The sequence below is a fragment of the Apteryx mantelli genome, chromosome 7, assembly GCF_036417845.1.
Source record: "Apteryx mantelli isolate bAptMan1 chromosome 7, bAptMan1.hap1, whole genome shotgun sequence".
Taxonomy (NCBI): Eukaryota; Metazoa; Chordata; class Aves; order Apterygiformes; family Apterygidae; genus Apteryx; species Apteryx mantelli.
In genome coordinates, this window is record NC_089984.1 from 20,676,835 (window position 1) to 20,701,342 (window position 24,508).

General features: G+C 41.8%; 1 protein-coding gene across 11 annotated transcripts in view; it reads left to right on the forward strand.

The window, feature by feature from the left end:
• The window catches only part of CAMK2G (calcium/calmodulin dependent protein kinase II gamma), a 123,558-nt gene that overhangs the window by 79,006 nt on the left and 20,044 nt on the right, over nucleotides 1-24,508 (forward strand). For all 11 annotated transcript variants that reach the window (XR_010884717.1, XR_010884718.1, XM_067299904.1 and 8 more), the window contains exons 10-13: nucleotides 1,168-1,290; nucleotides 3,448-3,531; nucleotides 4,219-4,261; nucleotides 15,284-15,324. Coding sequence is in view for 9 of the 11 variants with exons in the window: in XM_067299904.1 (XP_067156005.1) it covers nucleotides 1,168-1,290; nucleotides 3,448-3,531; nucleotides 4,219-4,261; nucleotides 15,284-15,324 (291 nt within the window). In the remaining 2 variants the exon portion in view is untranslated. The remainder of the gene's footprint in view (nucleotides 1-1,167; nucleotides 1,291-3,447; nucleotides 3,532-4,218; nucleotides 4,262-15,283; nucleotides 15,325-24,508) is intronic.

Genomic DNA, 24,508 nt, shown 5'->3' on the forward strand with positions numbered 1-24,508 from the left:
AGTCCCTTGAAGTGTTTGCAGAACAAATTATATAATGCTTTGCTGATGCCTGAGAATGCAGAAGAAAGATTATATGCAAATTGAGTATGATGAGTGTATTTTCATGACCCAACTGAGCAAAGAACAACATGCAGAAGAGAGATGGAATAAAGTTCCTCTAAGTGTTGTAGTACTGTAAGGAACTGTTCTCAATGCAGTTCCATCTTCCTTTGTTCCTCCTCCCTCTGCCCCCTCCCCGCCTTTAAAAACAGAGGACTTTTAACCCAACAGCAGATTTATCTTTGTGCTGCCAAGTTCATCTGTATTTGTAACATGTACAGTAGGCTTATAGGGGTGAGACATACTGCATTTAGTCTCAATGTGCTGTCATCTGTACCACATCCAAGCATCTGGAGGATGGCTTAAATATCCCATCTTTATCATTACTGGAACTATAGAAGAGAACAGTTACCCCTCATGGATGATCAGCAGCTGAAATACTTGATGTTCTGTTCTTTGTTTCTGTGCTTCTGTGTTCCCATCCACTATTGCATCTCTCTTGCTCTGCAAGCAATGATTTCTGGTATGGTAGATGCTCATTAACAACTTTCTGGTGCCTTGCTTACACCTAAGTGCCTGGTGTTATTCCATTATAGTGTACTTTATGGTGGGGAAAATATACTGTACCTGATGGGATGTTGTGTGTTAGCCATTATCGCTTTCACAAGGTTTTGCTATAGATAAGTGTTTGTGATATTGTATATGCTGTTATAGCTTTTTAGCATGCTAGAGAAAGCAAGATGAGCTAAAAAAAAAAAATAATGCTTGTGTTTTTCATGTCACAACTCAGTTAAAAAGATCTATGACTGTACTTTTTTGACTGGTGAGTATGAATGAAATTCAAAGGTCTGACTGAATCCTAAAGGCTTTTAAAGCTGTTAATCTTCCTGCCTGTATTTGCTGAATGGTACAGGTATGTCCTGCTGTCTGGTATCATTCATTTGTTGGATTCTGTAGAATTTTCATTCAATTCAGGCTTTCACAAAAATTTATGGTTTTTTTTCAAATATGTTAGCCCTGGTACCAAAAGGGGAAAAGCTAGAGTTCAGCTGGGTGGGAGGGAAAATCCCTTCTGCTAGTTGGAGAAGATATTTTTAGTTAATCATCTCTTTCTTCTTCCTCTTTCAGTTCCCATCACCTGAGTGGGACACTGTGACTCCTGAAGCAAAGAATTTAATCAATCAAATGCTGACGATAAACCCAGCAAAGCGCATCACAGCTGACCAGGCTCTCAAACATCCATGGGTCTGCGTAAGTGTGTTCCTCTGTTACAGGTTGGTTTGTGGCTTACTCTTAAGCCCAGAATATTTTAAATACTTCAAACTGTGATTTTTGGAGGTTGACCTGCAGCAAGACAACTTTGTCGTTTTGTGGTGCTTTTATTGCCACTGTAAGAAAAAAAAATCACTTATTTTTTAGAACAGTTTTTTGAATGTCTGTAGTTTCTGGTTTTCCCCTCATCTCCACTTCCAATACAAATCATCGCGCAATGTCAGATGGAGATTGGAATCAGACAAAATATTTTAGGATTATTTTGTTTGCATCTATACTTCAGTTTATTGCATTGCATCTTTGCAATTTTGGAACATTTCCACCGTATGGCAGCTAAGTAGCTGTAAACCTGAAAGCAAATAAATGTCTTCTGCTATTCCATGGAGCTTGCAAAGCTGGCAAGGAAATCCTGGAATGCAGCAGAGTTTGGGGAGTAGCACCACCCCTTTTTTCTCAGCAAGATGAAATGGTTCCACCTAAGTCTAACCAGATGCTCTTGTAATACTGTAGCATACATCTGCTTTCTAGGTTGTTTTTAAAGTGTGTTCCTTAGCTCATTTGTTCTTAAGAAACTGGTAGTTTTTCCATCTGCCATAAAATAGCAAATTAGCAATTTGAACTTATATATGTGAATGTCTGTGTAGCAGTAGTGTGTCTTCTGCTGTCAAGTGATGCAAGATCCTTGTAAGTCAAAACCTTACACTAACTGAGACTTCGGGCATCTCTGGGTTGTTTTTTTCCTCCCCTCATGCTTGTAATCAATAGCAGTTCCCATATTTTTAACTTTTGTGCCAATGCATGAAACCAAAGTTGTACGTATTGTTATAGCTCACTCCCCATGGCAACGTAATATAAAACAGTTCAAGAGAGGCTTTCCGAGCCTAAATTATGAAGAGTTTGGTTTCGTTTCATAGTCATTTCTGTCTCTCACCCAAACTGCCTGTTTTGGAGTCTGCTGTTTCCATTTGCCCTGTGAATTCCCTGTATGCAACATACGTTTTCTCTCTGGAAATACATTTTTCCTCTGAAGTAAATGCAGTAGCAGGTCCTGTTTATCTGAGACACTGACTTTCGTAGCATCTGTAACCTTCTGAAGTGTATGTCCCAAACCTTTTAAGACAAATTGAACAACTGGGCATCACTTTCACTCCTAAGTAGGCTGCATGAGCAGTGACCATCAAGGCTGTTAGACAGCCTAACAGCTACCTTCTCCCTCCACACTTAACTAATGTATACTGCAGCAGGTGATTAGCTTTGAAAACAGGATTGAAGCAGATATTTCCCATGAAACTAGCTGAATCTGGGCATGGTTTACAGTTCTCTCAGCTATTAAAGAATTTTTTCCAAGCAGGAGAGAGCTAATAGAGGGTTTGTACACCTTAGTCTGCCAAGCTAGTCATTCACCCGCTGTCCTTGTAAAGGGAATTCAGGCTTGCAGCTCTACGCAAAGCAACAGCTACTTTGGCATTGGTCTCTGGCTTCCTCATGTGCTCTAAATGACTGGCAACATCAGTCCCTGGCTTCCTCATGTGCTCTAAATGACTGGCAACATCAGTCCCTGGCTTCCTCATGTGCTCTAAATGACTGGCAACACTTCTGGGAAGTTCTCTTTTTGCAGCTTGGGATCCCAGTCTACTGTGGGTGACAGGTGTGCATCACTAGCTAGAGGTTATGCTCAGGTTTTTGCATTGATACAATAGAGCCATATGATCCTCCCTGTTACACACTGAAAATCTGTTTCTGCTAAACTGATGCAAAGATGCTGAGCCCCCTGCTAGTTAAGCACTTAGATTCAGTGAGCTGCTATGTCCAAGAGGAATGCCACTCACTAGTATTTATTTATTGCTGGGTGTTTTGCTTTGGAGCTGTTACTAATACAGTCTAGACCTTTTCTGTAGTGCCTCCCCTCAGTCACAGTTTCTCAGGTACTGACCTGTAATAGCCATCCTGACTTAACACTTCTTGCTATATTGATAAGTTTGTAAGTTATAAACTGCTTGCAGCATTTTGCAGCCATGCAGAGGTGAGAGGCTCGGCCATGTTAGTTTGCATATCATGCTGTGTGCAAGTAGAGAGAACTTTGCTGGCTGATTTGGTTAAATAAGTTGCTGATCTTTTCTTGTTCCTGTTTTTCAGCAACGATCCACTGTTGCTTCAATGATGCACAGGCAGGAGACTGTGGAATGCTTGAGAAAGTTCAATGCTAGAAGGAAGCTGAAGGTGAGTATATGTTAGTTTGGAGTTTTGTTTGTTTTTCAGTCCTCTGAATTTGAGGTTAGTACCTTCCTAGCAACAGTAATTTTTTTTTAAAGATTAGCTCACTAACATTAGTGGAATACCTTATGTGGTCTTCCAGTACAGGATAATAAAGTAGTTTATATTGAGGAGCTGGGTAGCTTCTTTCTCCAAAGCTGTTTCTCCTGCCTCTTTTCCTCTGTGCTGCATAATCACCCCTTCTACTTTCTTGCAAGAGAATTGAAATAGAGCAACTAATTCTTAAATTCTGGTGCTAAATCTTGATCATCTCTGCCTCCTAGTAGCAGGGTATCAGATGATGCCTGCCTGTACCTAGGGAGACCCCTCTGGCTCCCATATGGAGCAGTTACCTGCTATTTAAAAGCCAGGAAGAAACTATGTGTCTAAACATAACTCTTAGTGCCACTTTACATGTCCTAGGCTATTCTGCCTGGCCTCTAGCTGTCACTCCAGGAAGGCAAGAGTGTCTCAGCGGTCCCATGTTGGGTCCAACAACCACATGTGGGAGTTCTGGATACCCAAGGGCTTTCCAGGGTAGAATTAGGATGCCTCTGCTTTGGCATCTGAATCACTCCCTTCTCTATGGGTCAGCCCAGCCCCTTTCTGAAGTGAGTGAAGCTGTCTGTTATCCCTGCTCTCTCTTCCCCACAGGGCGCAATCCTCACAACAATGCTTGTGTCTCGGAATTTTTCAGGTAAGTTTTCGCTGTTCCTGTCCCTTCCCTGGTTTTGTTTTGCATGTGTATGAGTCAGCATATGTTTTAACCTTCTGGGGGTTGAGCAGCAGAGGAGGAAACTTGTGTTCAAAATCAGTTATGGCACAATGGTGGTAACTTTGTCTTGGCTGATGACGAGCGTGAAAAAGGGAGTGATTAGTTTGGGGAGGAGCGCATGTAGCTGTAGTCTGGTACAAGGTAGGAGTAAAGTCTGCTGCCACAATCCCCTGATGATTTTTTATTGTCAGTTTATGTTTGGGAGATTCTAGTTGACATTTGTTAGTTTTCCCTTCTAAAACCCAAGAGTCAGGAACTCTTACTCAATAGCAGTAATTCCTTTAGACTTGAGGCAGGGGCACAGGGCAAGTAATAATATTGGTGAGAATGGGGGCAGGAGCTATTAGGGTATTGTATTACTTTGACTCAACAAAAAAAAAAGGATCTGAAGCATCTAGCTATTAGGGTTTTCCTGCCTGGCATCTCAGAAGTGTTTTTCATCCTTTCAGGCTTGACAAATGATAGTCTGGCTCCCACCCAACTGCATTACGTAGCGCACTTACTGAAAACACAGTCTAAACATGCAAATCAGTGCTTTTTGGAAGATGATTGTCTTGGCTCAGCACACTGATGTGATGCACTCTCATCTATGTTCCTTGCCATTTGGGTGGAAAGCCTCTACTGCAAGTGCTGTTGGTTTATTTGCTTTCTTTGCCCTCTTTGCCATTTTTTTTTTCTCTTTTAAAATGCACTGGTAGAACAATCACTGAATCCATACATCAGATTTTTCTTGCACCTGACTACAGCTACTTTCAAGTGAAAGTGCGCTGTATGGACTGTAAGTGATGATGAATGAAAAGGAAGTGTATTAATTTCATCTGGCCATACACTAACAATGAACACTAGTACTTATCTTCTCTGTGGTGATACAATAAACTTCTAACTGGAATGAAAACCTCAGTGAAATGATCATCCTAGCATTCAAATGCACATTCATGCATACATTCTTTTGTGAAATCAAGACAGGATTTTTAATCTCCTGTATGGATTCAGGTAATATCAATGGTGTTCTTTAAATAAAATTAAAGAATTTGAAATCAAGGAACAATTAAGGGACAGCCCCCAACACCTACAGAATTGATTCTTGCTTTAAAGTGAACCTGTGCCAATATGTTAGGACTATGCAAAAAGTAAGTGTGGCTGTAGCAATTTTTCTTTACTGCATTTCTGATAGTTTGGCTTTAAAGGGACAGAATCATTTTCTCCATTCTGTTGTCCCAGGATTGCCCTGTGACATATGCTGTATGTTGAAAATTATACAGTGTTTTCTGAGAATGATTCTGAAATAATTTAACTGTTTGAAGAGCTATAGCACATGTGCAGGGCTTCAGCAGAACTGTAGAAAGCTTTTAATATTCTCTTGGGCTTTCTGCTCTCTGCTGGCGTGAAGAGTCTTTGATCTCTTCACAAAGCCAGTTTTTATTTCACTTAATTGATGATTCTGAAATAGTTGGTATTTTCTTATATTTTTAAACAGCAGGTTTAGATTCATTTTTAGTCTACAAATGTTGTCACTTCTAATGAAGCTGCAGAAGTGCTTGGGTAAGAAAATCTCTTGTGGCCCAGATTTTGAGTACATGAAATGCCTGAGAGAAGAGTTCTTAATGGTGTGTGACCTATGCATCCATTTATTCCCTTGCTTTGCTCATTCTTCTGTATCTCAAGGGCTGAAGCTGCTGGATGCAGTTCAGTTAACAGCTGAAGGAAAGGAAATCCTAGGTGACCTATACAGAGTGCAGAGTTCTCAGTATTGCTGAATCCTGCTTTAAATATAAACTGTGATTCCAGGTAATGAGATGCTCTGAAAAATTGTCCAGAAAGAACTGCTGTGAATTTAGATGCAAGGCATTGATAGCCTCTGTGGATAGTGGCTGTTCCTAATATTTTCATGCCATTTGAAAGGGGAGAGATCAGCTATGCTTGTTTTCTTTGGGGGAACTATGTGTAACATGAGCTTGTTCTTATTATCATTACTGTTCTTAAATTTGCTTGGTTTTTTTTAATTGCTGCAGTTTAAACAAATATATAAACCTGCTGGAACTGAAGAATAAGGGCACTGTAACTCACAGTAAAAAGGTAGGAAGCCCGTCTGGGAAATCTGCATAGAGCTCAGACTTCTCCTATTGTGACAGGTCATATAATATCACTTGAAATGTCCTGAAATAGCACTTGTTTCTTCCCCTAAAGACCTTAAGGGTCTTTGATTTCTCTAATTGGGTTGACCCTATTTTGTGGGCTTCTAAAAGCCCCATTTTTGGTAGGCAGAAACCTAGACTTATTAGAAGAGAAGTTTTTTCCTGTCTGGGGACAAGATCTTCTAAAAGTTTCTTCACAGATGTGTTGAACCTAGAGGAAAATGAAAGCTCATGTGACCCTGGTATCAATTAATTAGGTGTGATAGTACTATCTGCAGGAAATATGAGAAGCCCTCTTTATCCTGTTGTCAGTACTATCTCCTGTCAAACATTTTGTAATGTGAAGTTGCTTCATTTGGCAGTGTTGTTTTAGCTTGTGACAAATTGTATGTTCAAAGTGTATGAAGCACTGGGTCTGCAGCAGTAATCTTTCTTCCATCAAAAAAAAAAATATTTTTACCAAAAATGTTTCTATTCTTTTGTGAGTAATCTTCCTGTTGCTTCCTCGGTTCCTTTTGTCCCAGATCAGTTCCTAAAGATAAAGAAATGTGATTTTGCTCCTTTCCACAGTTATAATATATTTGACAATTTAATATTGGCTATTTGTGGTTCTTTTAAAAAGACTGCCTCTTAGGTCAGCTGTAGGCTATTTATTAAAAGTGGGCACAGTTGTACTTCCTTCAGTGTAAGTTAGGAAATTTTTGAGACCTAGTCCTAATAAGGAGTCTGTAGATCCTGTTCACTCTGGTAGCTATTTATTCAGCTGGGGGAGAGAACATTACAATCTAAACCATGATATGGGGTCTTTGAAGTTGTAACAGGGTACACACATAATGCTTTAGATGCTCATATATGGCTCTTGATGTTCAAAGGATCCAAGCAAGTGCTGATTTGATCTATCTTTTCGCTTGCAGAATCGAGAAGTACTATGAAGTAAATCTGTTGATTAGATCATATACAAGAAACTCTTGAATCCCCTTCTGAGAAGTAAATGTAGATTCCTTACTAGGAGAAGGTCAGCAAAGTTTTCTCAAAATCCTCGTAGTTTTGTAGTGTTTGGGGGAGCCTGGACTCATTTCTATAGATAAAACCCTGTAAGTAAGCTTGCTACAAACTGAGTGCAAAGTTGGAGGAATTTGATTTTCATCTATCTCCGAAACAGCAGTCTTCACAAAGTGCTGAGAAGTGGCTTTTCTTCTTAAGTTAATTTTTATGCAAGACTTACAAGTGGACTATAGGAAATTCTTAGCACTATTTTCCTAACTCTGGATTGAAACCGTTAATTTAGAGAGAAGTCGTCACTGCACAAACTTCCATCCTCTGTAAAGTTCAGTTCTCTGAAGTGGGACAGCACAAGTCCTGTGTACTACCCAGTATTCAAAATAGATCCTAAAGCAGACGTTAATAGTAACTGAGCCGTATGCCTGAACCTCTGTTTTTAACTGATGCTGAGCTATTTTCTTGGAAATTGTTACTGCTTGCTCAAGACAACTTTGTGAGGGAGGTGTTACAGCAGTTTGTGACAGTAGCTGGAATTCATCACATATCTCTACAGATCCTTATTGACTTTCCCAAATGTGAAGTTTTAGTTGTTTAACTAGTTAGGTGAGGTTGAGAGAGACTGGAGGCAGATCCAGGGACCAGAGTGCTTTCTAACTACTTAAAGAAAGGCTGGATGTGCGCATGAATGTCTTGTGTAACCTGTACCATGATGCTCTTGAGCTGACTAAAGAGCAAGAAGAAATGGTATGAATAGTAAAGTGGCACTGAAGTGTTTCACTGTCCTGCTGTACTTGCATTCCAGAAGTACTTGTGAGGCTGCATTTTTGCTGGTGTGTGTGTGTGTGTGTGTGTGTATCTGTCTGTACATACATACATATATATACACACACACAGATATACACATACACAAACACACAGACATACATGTACACAGACATATATGTGTGTGTATATGTGTGTGTGTGTATATATATATATAAATAAAATATATATTTATACTCAGAGTGGAATTTAGGTTCTATCATTTAACTGAAGCAAAGTTAGAATTGTGCGAGTAATATATTTGAAACTTCTGCTGTGTTGCGTTAGTTGTGTAGGTGCCCATTCAGGATCAGAAGTTACACTACCTGATTCATGTAAATACTAACTTCATGGTGTGAATTCAAAGAATGAAAATACAAGGGGAAAATTTACCAAGAAGTTTCCAAAGAGATTTGAATAAATGAATATGAGATCATCAGTGGGAACTACTTTTCCCAAGCAGAAGATGAGATCACATTTAATGAAAAATTAAGTTGTTTTGAGTAGTTTGTCTGTATGTATTAAATTGCTTAAGAAACAGTTAGGGATTTCAGGGAATGATGCACAACTACTAGAGTGTGGACCTGCTGAACTAACGTACTTCATTGATGGTAAGTAAACCTCCATTTTGCCTCCCAGAATCTCATGGGTTTTATTGCTGCATTTAAGCATTTATCACTATGGTCTGAGAGTCTAGTGCATCATCAGGAGTAGTGGATTTAAATGATGATAATAATTCACTTTACTTTTATCTTCCTTTCCATGAAGTTCATGAGAACTCTGTGAATGCCTTTTCTTGTAGTGTTTGCCCTCCACCTCTTCATTTCTTGGTTTGGCAGGAAATGGAGGTTTTGTAATACTACAAATTAGGTGCTCTTGCAGTTTTATGAACTCCTGAATTTGGCACATACTGGGGCATTCAGTCTCAAAGGTCTAGGATGGGTGTTCAGACTGTCGCAACTGTTAATGCTCTCCTCTTGTTTGTGTGTATGTATACACACCTGCATAGGGGGACTGTCTTTCAGGATGTGAAATTTGTGCCTTGGTAGAAAGGTGTTTGAAAACCTTAACTGAAATGTCAGCACAGACTATCAGGCAGGCTTTTTTTTTTTTTTTTTTTTTCCTTTCTGTAAATATCCTTGATGGAGAATGTTTTGGTTTTCTGAGGCTGGAAGAAGAAAAAAAAATAGAAAGAAATTGCTTGGCTCCGTACGATTTCTCCTTTGCTCTCCAGTGGGAGAGTAATGCCTTTCCTCCTGGTTCTACCCTTCCCTCTCGGCTTGTTTAAAAGAGTGTTTTGAAGTGACCAATGGCTTTCTGTAAACCTTTCTTTATCCCGTTATAGTTCCTTGAACAGAATGACTGTAGTCTTGTTGAAGAATAGAAGCCCTCAAGGAAGGCTGACAGAGGAAGGGGAAATGTTAAATGTAGCTTGCACTTTCCAAGGAGAACTTGCTGCTTGCCTAGTGCTCAGGTGTATTTCTGGTATAGTGTTGTAGTTGTGCAGGTGGGGCAAATAGAAAAGCGGGATTAAAAAAAAAAAAAAAAATTCAGCAAGCAAAAGAGCTGATGTTGTAAGTTCTGCCAGACAGTCCATCCAGATTGATTGTCTATATATTCATCTCTCATTTAGTGTTTAACATCCCTCCCTGTGCAATTGCCAGGGACCACTGCTGTTGTGACAAGTTCCAATAACAAGCCAGTGGAGAATCTAGGAGGAAAGAGATTGCTGAGACAGAAACCAAAATGCTTGGACCAGGGTAGAGAATACAAGACGACAACTCCGCTCTGTTCTTGGAAATCACTGTGCTCAAGAGCAACTTTTGCCTTAATAGCTGTCATGGCAGAGTTGAAAAGGTGGTTTTGCTGATGGAAGTCCCTGGTCCTGGAACTGCAGTTATCAGTATGTGAAGGTTTTAAACCTCTCATTCAGAGATGACGCCAGCTGGCAGAGAAGGGGTTCTTCCTGTGAATGCAGGATCAGTTTAGAGAAACATGGTTTGAATGGCTTTCTCATGATATTTAGTTAAAGAAAATGGTTGCTTAATAATGTCTTCAGTAGTAACACTTTCTTAAAGATGTTCTTCAACTTATTCATGGATACTCTGCACTCCTTGGTAGGAGGATTTAATGGCAACTTAGTCTGGAGCAGTTTATTCCTTCTACTTGCTTTCTGCTGTCCCCCTCTGTACTGGAAAAGCCTGTGAAAGTTAGTTGGAGTACATGCATTTACTTAAATGTTGTCATGCAGGCATGAGTTAGAATGGCAATATACAGCAGTGGGCTGAAACTTCCTTCCTGTATCCCTTCTTTTGTCTGTCTTGCATATTTAGAAGTCATGCAGGTTTTTCTTTCCTTTTCTCAGCAGTGCAGCACTTTGTAAGTAAAAGGGCTAGTATAGTACTGAAATCTTTCAGCTGAAATCTTTTCCTCAGGTCCTACCCATGAATCAGATAGGTATGGATTTGACAGTTTGTGCAGCACTATCTTATAACTATTTGGCCTATCTTAAAGAAGAAAATTTTAGTATCCTAGGTTAATCACTTTTTTTGTTTTTCAAACAAAGACAGACCTCCAAATTCTATGTTTCCAAGACCTCTTTCCTCTATTCCTAATGAGTTAATTTTTAAACGAAGCTCTTATATGCCACACACAGTGCATGTTTCCTTTGTGTCAGTTCTGAGGCAGTATGTAACTAACATGTGCTGCTACCACATGTGAGCTGATGTTTGTATATGGACAGAAAGTTGGCATGGGGTGAGGCAGGAGCTGCTCTACTCATGAGGAGTTGTAGGAGGAAGGAACAGCATCAGTCTTTGCACTGTCTTGTGCAAAGAGTAGTAAGTAGATATTCTTGAAGCTGTACTAGATTCACGGATGTTAAGTTCTGTATGGTAGCCAGAGATGCCTTTTTAGTATTCTTCATGGCTATTTACTCGCTGTTGGTTGGTATGTGGTGAGCTCCAGAAGTGACATCAAGTTGAGAATTACTTAGCTTGGCTTTCTTTGAACTGAGAATGAGGATGACAAGTTGCAACTCTTGGGTCATTGGGAATTCTGTGTTGGTATGACATGGTTTTTATTTTAATAATCGGGTCCCGCCAAACCCGGAATTTTTCATGGCTTAAAAGTTTGTGTTTAGAAGTAAGAACTTCTGGCTGTTCTTGGACTTTTGCTTTTCTCTTTTTTTCTTGGACTTTAGCTTTGCTCTTCAAAGAGTTCTGTTGTAGATACCCTCCTCCTGAAAAAAAAACCTCCTCTCATTATGTTTCTGACATGTATATTGGTGCTTATTATTGTTTTAGCTTTTTTAATATTATGATGAGATGAGCTCTGCAGTTTCTTAGGAAGCACTTAGGTATAGGCCCACTGAATCTTTAAAATAACACCCAAATCCCCCTGCCTGGCTTTGTCTGCAGGTGCCTGGGAGATGGCCTCAGGGTTGCCCTGAAGCCCATATACCTACTGTCTGTTTCTGACCTCCTGCAGCAGTCCAGCCTTGACTTGGAGCTGTGCTGCACCTGGAGTGTGGGCTCTGGTCTTACTGCCACACTGGGACTAGCTCAGGTTCGCTCTGCAGTGTGTTTGGTAGGTTTGTGTGTAGGACGGTTGTTGAACAGGAGGCTGGCAGCAGCGATCTCTTCTCAACACCCTCCTCCTCCTGTCTCTGCCTGTAAGTATCGATTCCTAAAGGTTTCTGATTCAAGTATCTCTACAGCTCATGCAGATAGGCTGAGCCAGGGCAACTGCTTGTGGTGATTAAACATTTATAAAAGTAAATAGGTGCCTTGTTGCCCAAGTTAGTCAGTCGCCTGTGCTTCCTCTCTTCCTGCGTCCCCCAAAATATTATCTGGCAGCTCAGCCGAGGTGAGAAGTGTAGCTGAGATTTGACAGCTGGAGCTAGGGCAAGCTGGGCAAAGGGCTGCTCTTGCTCGAACAAGAGGAGCTGGGCTGGCAGCGGGGAAGTGCTCTATGGCTTCATTTAGAGACGGTATTTTAGGCCCTTGTGGAAATTCCCCTCTCTGCCACCCGCCTTTGGCTCTGGTACATCCGGAGTGTCTAGTGTTTATTGTCTGTGAGTTCAGCATTAGGGATTTGTGTTTCTGCCAGGAGCACAGTCCAGAACCCTGGCTGTTTTCTGTGGAGGCCAAGACTGAGATATGTTGGAAGAGGGCAGGGGCATATAGAGTGTGTGAGGGGGAGGTCTTTTGTGTTTCTCATCAGAGATTAACTGAAGGGTGTCTTGTTAAACCAGGAATAGAACTGTGCTTTTAAGTTACAGCATTAGCTATCTATGCCTTTGTGTTGCTTCATTCTAGAGGAACTTGCAACTCCACTGTGAAGGGAGGATTTAATCCCTTTAATGTAAAGAAAGTGGGAAGGATGGTGAAAATAAATATTAGTATCTCTTGCCTGGAAATCTGCAAAGCATGGATGCAAGACCATTTCCTGAACAGTAAAGGATTTGCCTTCATATGTCCTTGGACTTTTCCATACCTGTTGTCTCTTTTGCTAAGCTGAATGTTTGGTTATGCCGTGTGTCTTTTAAAGTGCTTCTTGTTACAGGAAGTCTTGTGTATTGCTTGCTGTAGAAATTCTTCTTGCATCGTCTTTAATTTTTGTGTCTTAACATGCGCAGGTTGACCTGTGGGTAAATCTGCATCTGTCTTCCTTTTGTTTGAGGTCCCTGCAGTCGTCTTTGTGTGTGAGTGCATTTTGTGGGCTCCCAATTGTCCTTACAAACCACCGTATGGTGCATGAACTAAATAAACCACAAACTGAATTTCTTTCTGCAGTGCTGGGATGCTAACAGGATTGTGGGAGAACAGTGCAGTGCAGAGGTACAAGCAGGGGAGTGGGCTAGACAGGGAGGCTGTGTCAGGGTCAGCACTGGGTCAGCACTGCAGGGTGCTGGGCTACATGAAGGGGCTCCTGGCTGAATTTGTTGCAACTCCACAGAATGTGTTTTTAGGTGTATTCTTTCTGCAAAGGCAAATGTGAACTTTCAGGGAAACTCCAAAAAGTGCAAAAAATGTTGATTCCCAGCTTGTGTCTGGGTCATCCCCAGGACATATAGTGGTGCTGTTTCCCTTCTCTGATGGTTTTTTTTTTGTTTGGTTGGGTTTTTTTGACTTTGGGAATATCCCCTTTGTAATATTTGCTAAGTTGCAGAATCCTCCACTCTTTCTTGATATTGTAAGGTTATAGCACTTTTGTATGTTTTCAGCAGCAATTGTTTTCAACAGTAGTTGTGTGAACTGCTGTGATGTATGTGTGGTATAAATGCTGGACCCCTTTTGACCCCATGATCACCTCATTCTCCCTCTCACATACATATGGAATCAAGCTGGTCTCCTTCATTGGGCCCTGAAGGTGGCAGGAGCTCATCTGTTAGATTCACTCTTGCACTGTTCTAGTACATGTGCACTCAGCAAAGAAACTGTTGCAGGACAGATGAGTTGCCTGGGATGCTTGGTCCACCCAGTTTAATGTGTGCACATTGGAGCATCGTGTTTTGACGCATCACATGCAGAAGACCTCTGCATGTAATTCTTCCAATGTCCTTCAGTAGTTTCTGAGGGCAGGAATTAAGTTCCTGATCTAGGATTATGTCTGCATTAGGGAGCAGAATTAGGAAAACCGGTTCAGAGATGATAAGAAGTGTATATATGGTGCCACCTCTTTATTGTGAGGAGAAACTGTTGTCATCTGCACCGGCTCAGTTAACATTGTCTATTTAATGCATATTTATAGGGTCATATGGCAGGGAAGGTGGGATGGGAAATGCTTTTGACAGAAAACTTGAACAGTTGCTTGGAATGCAAACTCTACTATAAATGTAAATGCAAACTCTACTATATACACGTTTTGTTGTGGCATCTCTTGCCTGATGTTGGTGGTTCTAGAGAGAAACCGAACAGTGTACATGAGTTTGTTAGCTTGTCTTTGGGAGTAGAGTATTTCAACAGTGGTATAGGAACTGTCTTACGACTTCCCCTTTCTCTAGGCCTCATCATTGCTGGAGCTAAAATTCAGGTCAAGTACCTGGATCCAAATGCTTCTCAGCAGCTGCATAGGAGAGGCATGTCAGTGTGTTGCTCCAGCAGGTCTCTAGCATGCTGTTTACGGTAGGGGTTGAAACAATAGGGTACAGTCTTCATGAATAGGCAAACTATGTTTTATATCTGTTGGGGTTGTAGATGGCATCTCACTGTTGACAGTCATTGTCAGCATATCACTTTCCTATACTAGATGGAGCACCTCCCTCATCAGTCCCAAGCGTGCCTTCTGCCAGGCATTTGTTGTGGCTTCTCTGTATGCGCTTATCATGCTCTCACTTTCTTTGCTAGAGCCGATTGTTCAGCTGAGCACAGCAGAGCATCTTTATCTTTCAGTGAAGAAATTCAGCCTAGTTCCCACCTCTGTTCTCTCTCCCTTTTTTTTCTGACAGCTGTCAGGCATTGCCTTTTGCACTTCTTCAGTCTGTTCCTTTCTGCTATCCCAGATGTTCCCCTGGGTAACTGTGGATTGTGGAAGTGATTAGAAGGCCTCTGCATTATCGGTGCCCCCTTTATGAACAAAGTCTGTTATGTAAATGGCTGTACTTAAAGGGAAAAATCTTTATCCTGCTGCAGAGATGTGTCGGATTTCTGTAGCTTTTCACCCCTCTAAAGTGCTGCCACTTCTGGAAGGGGTCACAGTGTGTGAGTAGAAGATTGAAATTGAAGAGCTCTGAAGTCTCATTTCACACTCAGTCTTTCTGAGATTGTGAGAGTGGGAGCATTTCTGTCTAATTAGGTGTGCAATAGACTGGATGGGCCACCCTCTGCTACCTGGATGGATCTGAAGACTGACCTGGCCTGTCTTCCAGCTCTTTCACTGTTAGACAGAGGAATTAGCAGGATGACTGTCCTTCTGAAGTCTCATGCAGTTTTGAGGGAAGTGGGGAGAGAGAGAAGAGTCTTGAAACCAAAATCTGACCTACTTTTCCTGTTTCTCTCCACAGCTGCCAAAAGCCTGCTGAACAAGAAGTCAGATGGAGTGAAGGTAAGTTCTTGCTTTCTCATCTCACTGTCCCTCCCCTCACCTGAACAGGATCCCCAATCCCCTCCCAGGGTAAAACCACAGCACTGTCTTGTGGCTTGGATTGTTATGTTCAGTGTATGGTTATGCAGCCCTGGGCGGGATCTTAATGTTTCTTACACATTGCACAACTGCCTAGGTGCACCATTATACCAACAAGGTTTCTTTTCCTCCTTTCTCTAAAGCATGGAGAACTGGCCAGTGCTGTGGATTAGAAAGATTAAGGACCAGCTCCAGTGCAACACATACCTCTGACTAGTCTTACTCTGTTCAGTACAGAATGCTTTCGGGTATAGAAAATGCACAGAACAATTGTCATTGACGGATGATACCCAGCAGACCCCATGGAAATCGCTTTGTCTAACCCTGTTGACAAATGCTGAAGGCTGAGCCACAAAAAGGAGTGGGAAATGAGGAGCCTTCAGATGTTACTGTTTGGACAGAATGGAATCAGAATTTCGTATTAAAGTTTAATCCTCATCCCTGATGTCTAGGAACTCCCCTGTTCCCTGCTGAGGGGAATTATTTTTTCCCCCCTTAAATTGCACTCTTTGTGTGCATGGTCATTGTCACTCATTGTTAACTCTTCACTCGCTCGTCAGTCATCCTTTAGTCCTGGAGGTCAAATAGGCCAATGTCAAGATTGTTCATTATTCAGGCAGCAGCTCTTTGCCATCTGGTACTAGAGTAGCAACAGCTAGGGACTTGAGGACTGTCTTTTCTTGACTGTTCCAAAGTATAACTGTCCTCCACCTGGGAAGGGAGTGTTTGGTTTATTTGCTTGCACTTCCATTTGAAGCCCAAGCCTTTCTTTGCAGCTGTAAGTGAAATAGTTCATCTTCTGGTTTTGCACTGTGACAGTCTTCATTCTCCCCTTGCTGGGGGATTTTGACATGCACACTGAAGGACCAGCCCACTTGTTCTCTCCTACTCTTTTGGCCTTTCTGCATTTTAGTGAGGCTTTGTTTCCAGAAAGTTCACAATACAAGCAGGTTAGTGGGGGAAAAAAAGGTGCTTTCAGAGGAGTTGTGTTTATTTGGGGGATTGCTGTAATAAATCCTGCGTTCTTGCAGTTCTGCTGTGTCCTGTCCAAATGAGACCCAAGCCTGGGGTTTCTTTGCCCAAAATGATATGTGGAACTGCTGGTTTTGGTCCAGGATACACATCTTTGAAATGTGCCTGCAGGAGTGAGCTTTTGTGCCTTTGCCCATGCCTGCCTCTTCTGTACAGACATGCATTGAACATGTGGAATGATGCAGCAAGCATGTCTGAGTTGTCACATCTGTCAATATAGAAAACATTACAATAAATTCCCAGTGCAATAAGAATGGATTGCCCCTGAGGTTGTGAACTGAGAACATGCTTCAGAATCCCAACATGGCAGGGGAAAAGCAACTGGAAAAGCAGCAGGTAACAACACATCTACACAGCTTTTTGTCTACCTAGGAAAAAATGGCTTTCTTAGAATTCTTGATTTCCAGCAGGCTCAGAGAGTGTTACAACTCGGGTCAAAATCTTGCAGAAATGGTCACATGGTGTGCACACTGGTTTTGAGGCAAAGTTTTCTGGTCAAGTAGTCAGAAGGAGACCTGTATGTTTGGAAGAGGCTTCAATTCCATAATACGTGTGTTGTGCATTTCTGTTAGAACATTATGTCTTCATTTCTGAAAAGGAATTTTGCTTTTCTAGCTGATTTGAAGGATTCTTCAACTCTTCCTTGTGTATGTATGTTCCTCATATATAAATGAATAGTTGTGATAAAGTAGAGGATAGAATGGAGAGCAGGAACATATCTGGCCTCTTGCACAGCATTTTCTGTATGTGGTGAATGGGGTTATCCTCTGGGAACCTCTTCTTTACTTCTGCGTGATGCCAGAGACCTGTAGTCAAGCATTTGCATACAATTTCCTTGCTCCTAAGAGTTAGAGCAGTCTTACTCTGTAATACCAACCAGCTTAAGAAAGCAGACTTTAAAAAAGTGCAGGTCAGTCCTCCCCCACAATGCTGAGTTTGGGCAGGATAGAGAGCAGCTAGTGGTCTGTGTGTGTGTTTGTGGTACTTCCTTCACACTTCTGCTGTAGAACTTCTGCAGCTACATGCTTATCTCCCTCCTCGCCCCTACAGTCTATGTGTACGGTGATGCTTCCCATTAGGCATCCCATGGAAAGGTAGCCTTTTACTACTTCCATTTGCTTATTGGAGCAGGACTGGCATGCTTGACTGCCATGCAGTTTCTGCCATAGTAGAAGTAACTTCCCATCTTGGACCTTAGTGTAGGTGGAGATAGAAGTATAATAGCTTCCCATTAGACCACATTCGTGTCATCTGTGGCAGGTAGTTCCTATCGGTCTCATACTGCTTTTCCTGCTAAAGCTAACTTTTTTTTTTTGTATATATACATCAACCAGGCCAAACAGTATACTAGTTCTGAGTGTGTCTCTGTGCCAGTCACTGTCTGATGGGTGACATCACTGTCATGACCAGCTAGCTTTTCATGCATTGCTGCTTATGCAGAGACTTGTACTTTAGCCACACTGATTTTCTCATCCTAGATAGTTCTGACAAATGACTTGTGTTAGGGAAGGGTTCAGCTAAGAATGTCTGGTCTTGCATTAGTTGTAGCAAACTCTGTGATCTTTTTCCCATTGCAGTGGTGCAGAGCACAGATATCATGACTTGAGTGCCAAACACACTTTCAGCTTTGGGGTATTCTTTTCACTTTCACTTCCTACATGAATAATTTTACATCAGATGTAGGTTTAGAACAAGCATTGCATACTGTATTTTCAGTTGTAGTCTGCTGACCGCATGCCACAGAGTTAGGCTGTTTCTCATGTTTTCTCCAGATATGAAGACTGCTTCCCTCCCTCCCTCCCTAGAAATTAATTCCCTGTGGAGATTTGCCATAAAATATGTTTCAGTTTCTCGATTATTTTTTTCCAGTCCGGAGTGACTGTGCTCCACAAGAGTGTTTGGGAAGCACATAGTGCCATAGATACCCACGCAGAGGATAAGAATGGAAAGAATATTTCTGCCACTGACTGATGATTGCACTATTGTAAAAATTAATGGCTTTAAGCCCATTGACAAAAAGCATGATCAGTTTGGCTTAATTTACTTTCCATTCAAGGTATTTTTCCCATCCCTGGTTGATGTTTATTTGATAGGATTTAGAAATATGATGGTAGCTACACTAGGGTCCTGCAGTATTCCACAAATACTGTAGGAATTTGTAGTACATGGTGTTAGATAAGTTTGAGTGAAGGCTACACCTTTTTCTCATGGGTTATCCTCTAGAACTCCGTGTGTTCCAGGTGTGTAGGTGAATACCTGATGAAAGGTGTTACTTGCAATGCTCGTTACTGCTTTAGCATAAATGAGAGAGGAATGATATATTATAGTCATACGTGATGATAAAAGCATCTGGTATGATTTGCACTGATCTGATATTTATTGTCTGTAAGAAACACAATTTTGTTTGTTTCTATAGGAATTAACTTTAATCCTTTATTGAAGCAAACCTAATATGCTGAGGTAATGGGGATGCTTGCATTTTACCTGCATCAGACCATTTTGCAAGGGAGGAAAAAAGCTTAAATCAGGAGGGGGGGACAGGTAGGAAACACTTTTATTCTAATATAGGTGTGTCTAGAGTGTGGTTGTTTTAGTAGATTTCCATGTAGGTGACCCCCTCCTCTAGCCAATTCCTTTCCCTTCCATTTGAAACACTCCTGGTCTTCATTGTGCACTGCTGCTTCTATTTCAAGTACTAATTTTGCTAATTGGTAGATGTTTCATCAACTTGGCACTTGAGAACTTTTCCATTATCTTAAATAATGAATGATTTAAAGTGCCTTGTGTCTTAAATTGTCCCTGCCCACCAAACCTTCACTAGTAGTGCTGCACTTATTCTCTTCAGGCAGAATTTGGTTCCAGGCTGGTGGAGTAGCAGCAAGGAAGGCCCAGGTTTTATTCCCAAGGAACATAACTTTCTACTTTCAAATCCAGAAAGTGAGGCTAGAAGATTCTGGGTGATGAATTGCAGAGCCATGTAACATACCACGTATCTTGTGGCCACCACTGTAGGTCCCAGGTATTTTTTTTTTTAAGATTCTAAATTTGTGAGCAACATCGTGCAGCTGCCATTTTTAAATCTACTTTCCATAGTTTCATATCAAACCTACTTGTTTTCTTGTTCCCCTTTCCACTTGTAATTTGGATTTGCCATCCACTGTAAGGTGAGGGAGGGGTTAAGGAATGGACTGGGACAGACGAGGGGGTGAAGATTAAGGACACTTTGTGATGAATGTCCTTTCTCTGACCTTGTCAGGGACTGGGCTCCCTATAGTTAGTGTCACAGTACTACTGTCAATTTTGTCTCTGGGCAGCACTTCAAACACTTGTGTTCCCTTTTTTCTAAAAGGTAATTTCCCTTATTACTAGTGTGAGAGGATGCATTTGTTTCCAGTTCTAAAAGGGCCTGACAGATTCATCTTCATAATCAGAAAATGTTAATGCACAAAGTGCTATTTTTAGTTAAATATGTAATTATAAGTATTTTAAGCTTAGTTCTTCTCTAAGCTCTATCTCCATTTCCTTTTTTGTTTGTTTTGAGCCCTTTGTGATTAAGGGATACAAAATGTTACCAATGTTTTTCAAGCCCATTGTAATTCTCTAAATAGTAACTTGTGTAGAATGCTATGGGATGTGAAAGGTTTTAACAGCATTCACTTGAAATGCTCTGCAAAATTTGATGACTTCCTACCTTGTCACTCTACTGCATACACACGGTTTTATTACCCTGTAAAAGCTGAATAGGATAGCTGAAATGAGAATTGGGCTGAAAGAGTAAAAATCCAGGGTTTTGGTGTGACTAGGTTAACGTTGTAAAACCTGCCCTTTGTCTTGTATAACCGCAAAGAGGCACTAAATACTATTTGCTCTGCTGTTTGTAAGGAACATTGCAGTGCGTGCACATTTCATGCCTGGCAGTACCAGCTTCCCCTGCTGGGAAAAGCATCCCCAAAAGGATGGGGGGAAGGTTTGGCACCTGTAAGTTGGCATCACTGCTGGGAGAGCAGTTTGTGGAAGTGTGCCTTTGACAGAAAAGGCAGGCTAGCAAAGTAAGCCAGTAGGGAATCCTTAGAAAATGGTCTGTCTTGAAATCTGTAAGGGTCAAGTAATATCTGCACAGGAGTTAATGCTCCTATTTCTATATGTGGGCTTTTAATGATCTTTCAGACATACTGTTTAAAGATTGTGTGGTGAAAATAAATGAGGAGAACCCAAGTTCACCTGAACACAACAGTTTTATAATGAACTGTTTTATGCAGGATGCTTGAGAAGCAATTCAGATCTGTTTAAATAGAGTGCTGACGTCCAGTAACACATTTCACTAACCTTTGCATTCATTTTTTTCACTTGTATTGTTGTAACTCTTAGAAACTTCATCTGAGATCAAGGGTCCAGTGTGCTTAGCACTGTACTGATGCCTAAGCAGAAAATCCCTGCCTCTCGGCTTACATTTAAATAGACAAGCAGACAAAGGGCAAGAGAAAAGGTGGATTCACAAAGATAAAATGGTTTGCTCAGCGTCACACAAAGGACTAGACCAGAGGTAGAAATAGGACCCCACATCTGCTGGTTCAGGCTGCCTTTCACTGATCTACTTCAAGTTCAATGTTTCTTTTTTTCCTCCTTTAAACCTGGAGATGACTATACCTTATATAGGAATAAGAGTTATGACAAGCATGATACCTTAATATACAAATACCCTCAGTATCAGACTGGGGGAGAACTGCATGTAGGCAACTGAAATGCAAAAACACTGTTGTAAAAAAGATGTCAATGTTAAGTGCCCAGAAATGTGAAAGTGCCCAAAACTGTAAGTGGGACCTTGACTGGATTCGCTCTTTACTACTTATAACATCTTCTAGCACGCATCGTATTTTCTATGGGTGCTCAGAATGATTTACACTCGCTCTTCCTAGTATTGTTGCTATACCGAAGGGGCAGTGACTCTTAAGTATGTATTCTATTCACTATGTATTCTACTGGTTTTTGTTACCAAAGCAGAATTCTTCCCTCAGGTTTCAGTGTAGACGATCTGAACACCTGAGTTTCACACAAATACAGATACAGAATATTAACAAAGATTCACCCTTGGGTTTGAGAGGAAAATATTGTCCATACTGCTTTGGGAGAATGTTTTGTCACTTCTCAGATTTAGGAAAATCTTTGCAGTGATCAGTGAGGTAACTTACCATAGGCTGTCTCTCTGCCTGCAACATTTTTTTTCTGTTTCCTGGGATGTCCTTCCACTGCCTAGATATACTTATAGAGATGTAGCCGTGTTATGGAAGGGAACAGAGAACTCTGTCCATAACCAAACTTCTGTTACTTTATTTTCTTTGCTAGCTGTAGTCACATAACACAAAAAGAAGTTTTGCTCGCTCATCTAGTGATCTTGGAAAGGTGCCGTAGACAACTTATGCAGCTGTTAAAGAGGAGGTGGGGAGACTGATCTGTTGTTAGTGATTTCCTTGACAATATTTTGTCTTGGGTGTTTATTGTGTTTTGATGCTTGAGCACTTACTGTCAGTCCTGATCTGTCTCTTATGCTTTGGTCTTAACACAGACCTCACTCCCCATCCATTTCGTATTGCTTAACTAGCTGTTTTTTCTTGTTATTATACTGGCCAGTAATGATGCACTGTCTGGGATTTCCAGAATCCATCATGCCATGTTAATAGAGCAGCAGTGTTTTAAATTTAGATTGTGCTCTAATTAAATTCTGATCTGCAGAAGGCTCAGTTTCTTCCTGTGTCAGTGTTTCTCTTGTCTCTAATTTCTGAAAAGAGAAATGAGGGGAGGGAGGTGTGATTTTTTTTTCTGTGTGGCTTGGTTAACTCTCCTTTTGTATGAAACTATTTGGTTGTCTCTCAACTTTTTCCACCCCTCTTCTTGTTTCTGTAACTCGCTGGAAATCTGTTGGCATTTCTAATGAGACCATCTTCCTTAAGCAAAAGCTTCCCTGCAGTATATGTGTGGTCTCTGTCTGCTGCAACTTGTAGGATAAATTAAAAATAAAACCTCAAGTTTTGGAGTAGTTTTTCAGCTGGTGTGAGTTTCCAGTTTTCCCAGATAAGAATTCTGCTCTGTGACAGGGAACAAGGACTTCTCTGAGTTGTTGGTGGTCTGAGCATCATATTCATGTACTGGTGGTCCCTCCCATTTTAGCTCTTGCTTGAGGAAAAAGTTGTGGAGAAGCTGAATTGTCTGAAAAGAAGATGAGAGGAATCACAAGTTTGTAAACCAGGTGACGCCAAGGCCCATGTTGCCTCTGTGAAACGGAAGTTTGGCAAGCAAAATGCTGAACAGATCTGCCGGCACCAGCGTCTGTCCATACTGGAATTCAACATCAGATGAGGCAGGAAGTTTGCTAGTTTAAAACTGTTCCTGTGGGGTCTGCATGATTCTGGACTTTAGAGAGTAAATAGGAATGTGGTTCTGGGTATGAGGTGAACATGGGCACTTCCTACTCACAAAGACACAGCAATCTGTATGTGTGCGTGAGCTCTAACGTGAGGATAGCAGGTGCGTAGGCAGGATTCAAGGTGAAAACTGGGAGGGCCCTCTCTAAGTATGTGAAATGGGGAGGTACAACTCCATGGGCTGTACTGAGTCCAAGGGCTGCTCCAGAGGTGGGAAGCGGTAGTGTGCAGGAATCCAGATCTACGTAGCTGAGCCATGCCACTGTGGGCTGGGAAGTGCTGTCCTACAGTGTAGCACCTCCCCCTGAGTAGTAGGCAGCAGAGAAATAGCATAGATAGTACTAAAGGAGAAGAGCAGATGGAAAACACATGCAGAGATAGCTGAGGGAACAGCTAGTGTTATAATGAAGAAAAACCTCTCAGGCTCAGGACAGCACTGATCAGTATTGTGAAAGAGCAGAGAAATGCATGCTGAGCCTGGTTTACTGGAGAGTAAAGTTCAGTGTGAAGAGTATGGCTGAAGTTGTTTTTGAACAAGAATAATATCTGAGAAAGATGAGTAGTGTTTGAGCACTGGTCCCTGTTTGTTCTTCTCCCAGCCTCTAAGAGCATGAGGTGCTCTGACTGTGGAGCACCTCTTTGCCTTCCTTGCCTTTCCTCCACCTCTGAGCGTGGGTGCATCTTTCCTCTCCTGCGTCAGCCCCAATCCCTGTGCGAGGGAGCCTTCCTCCCCCCCGTGCTATCCACAGAAGTTCCCTCTTCTTTCTTTAGCCCTTGGGAATGCCTCTGCTGTTGTGTCTTCCTCACTACCCTCTCAGTCTGGTTGCACACACACATTTACTTCCTCCAAATGTGAATGCGTGGGGAGTTTTGTGCCTACCTCTTCAGTGTGGCTGGGGAAGCTGCACTTTGCTCTGAGGTGGGAGAGCACATACCCACATCTTGTGCCTATATATTCCTCCCTCTTCTCCTCTCCCTTACATCTGTGCGTGGGGCACCTATGTTCTGACTTTGACATTTGAGTGGGTGGGGATCTTTAACCCTGCCCTTTCCCCTGGTTTGTAGTGGTGTTCTTTAATGGCGACTTTCCTCTGTATCTTTTCACATGTCTGTGCATTTCTGCTGCTGCTTATTCCTGTCCCTAGGGGAGCGTTATTGGCAGGGGGGACCTTGCTGGCACACTGATGTGTGAATAGTTTCTGTGCTTTTCTTCTCATCTCCTCTCTTCCCTTCTCTTTCCCTCTCTCAATGGTGTGTCCAGAAAAGGAAGTCGAGCTCCAGTGTGCATTTGATGGTGAGCACCTCCCGTAAGCTGCCTGCGATTCGTGCATCCGCCATTCTCATGCCATGCACGCTCGGCTTGTGCTCATCACCCTACATAGCATGTCTGTGCAGGGGGGCGGTGGCGGGGGGATCATCGTGCACTGAAAGGTCCATGTCCTCACTAAAAGGGCCCTGTGATTGTCTGGCCCCCGGCCAGCTGCACAGTTCCCATTTTGTACAGAAAAGCAACTGCTGGAAACGCAGTTTGACGTTGCCTGCTATCGGTGTCTGAACTGAGTGTGAAACAAAAAAGGCAGTGGTTCTCCTGGTCTCAGCAGAGCAGGTGTGTGCCTTGCCTGGACATGGGGCTTTGTCATTCTGTTGCAGAGGTG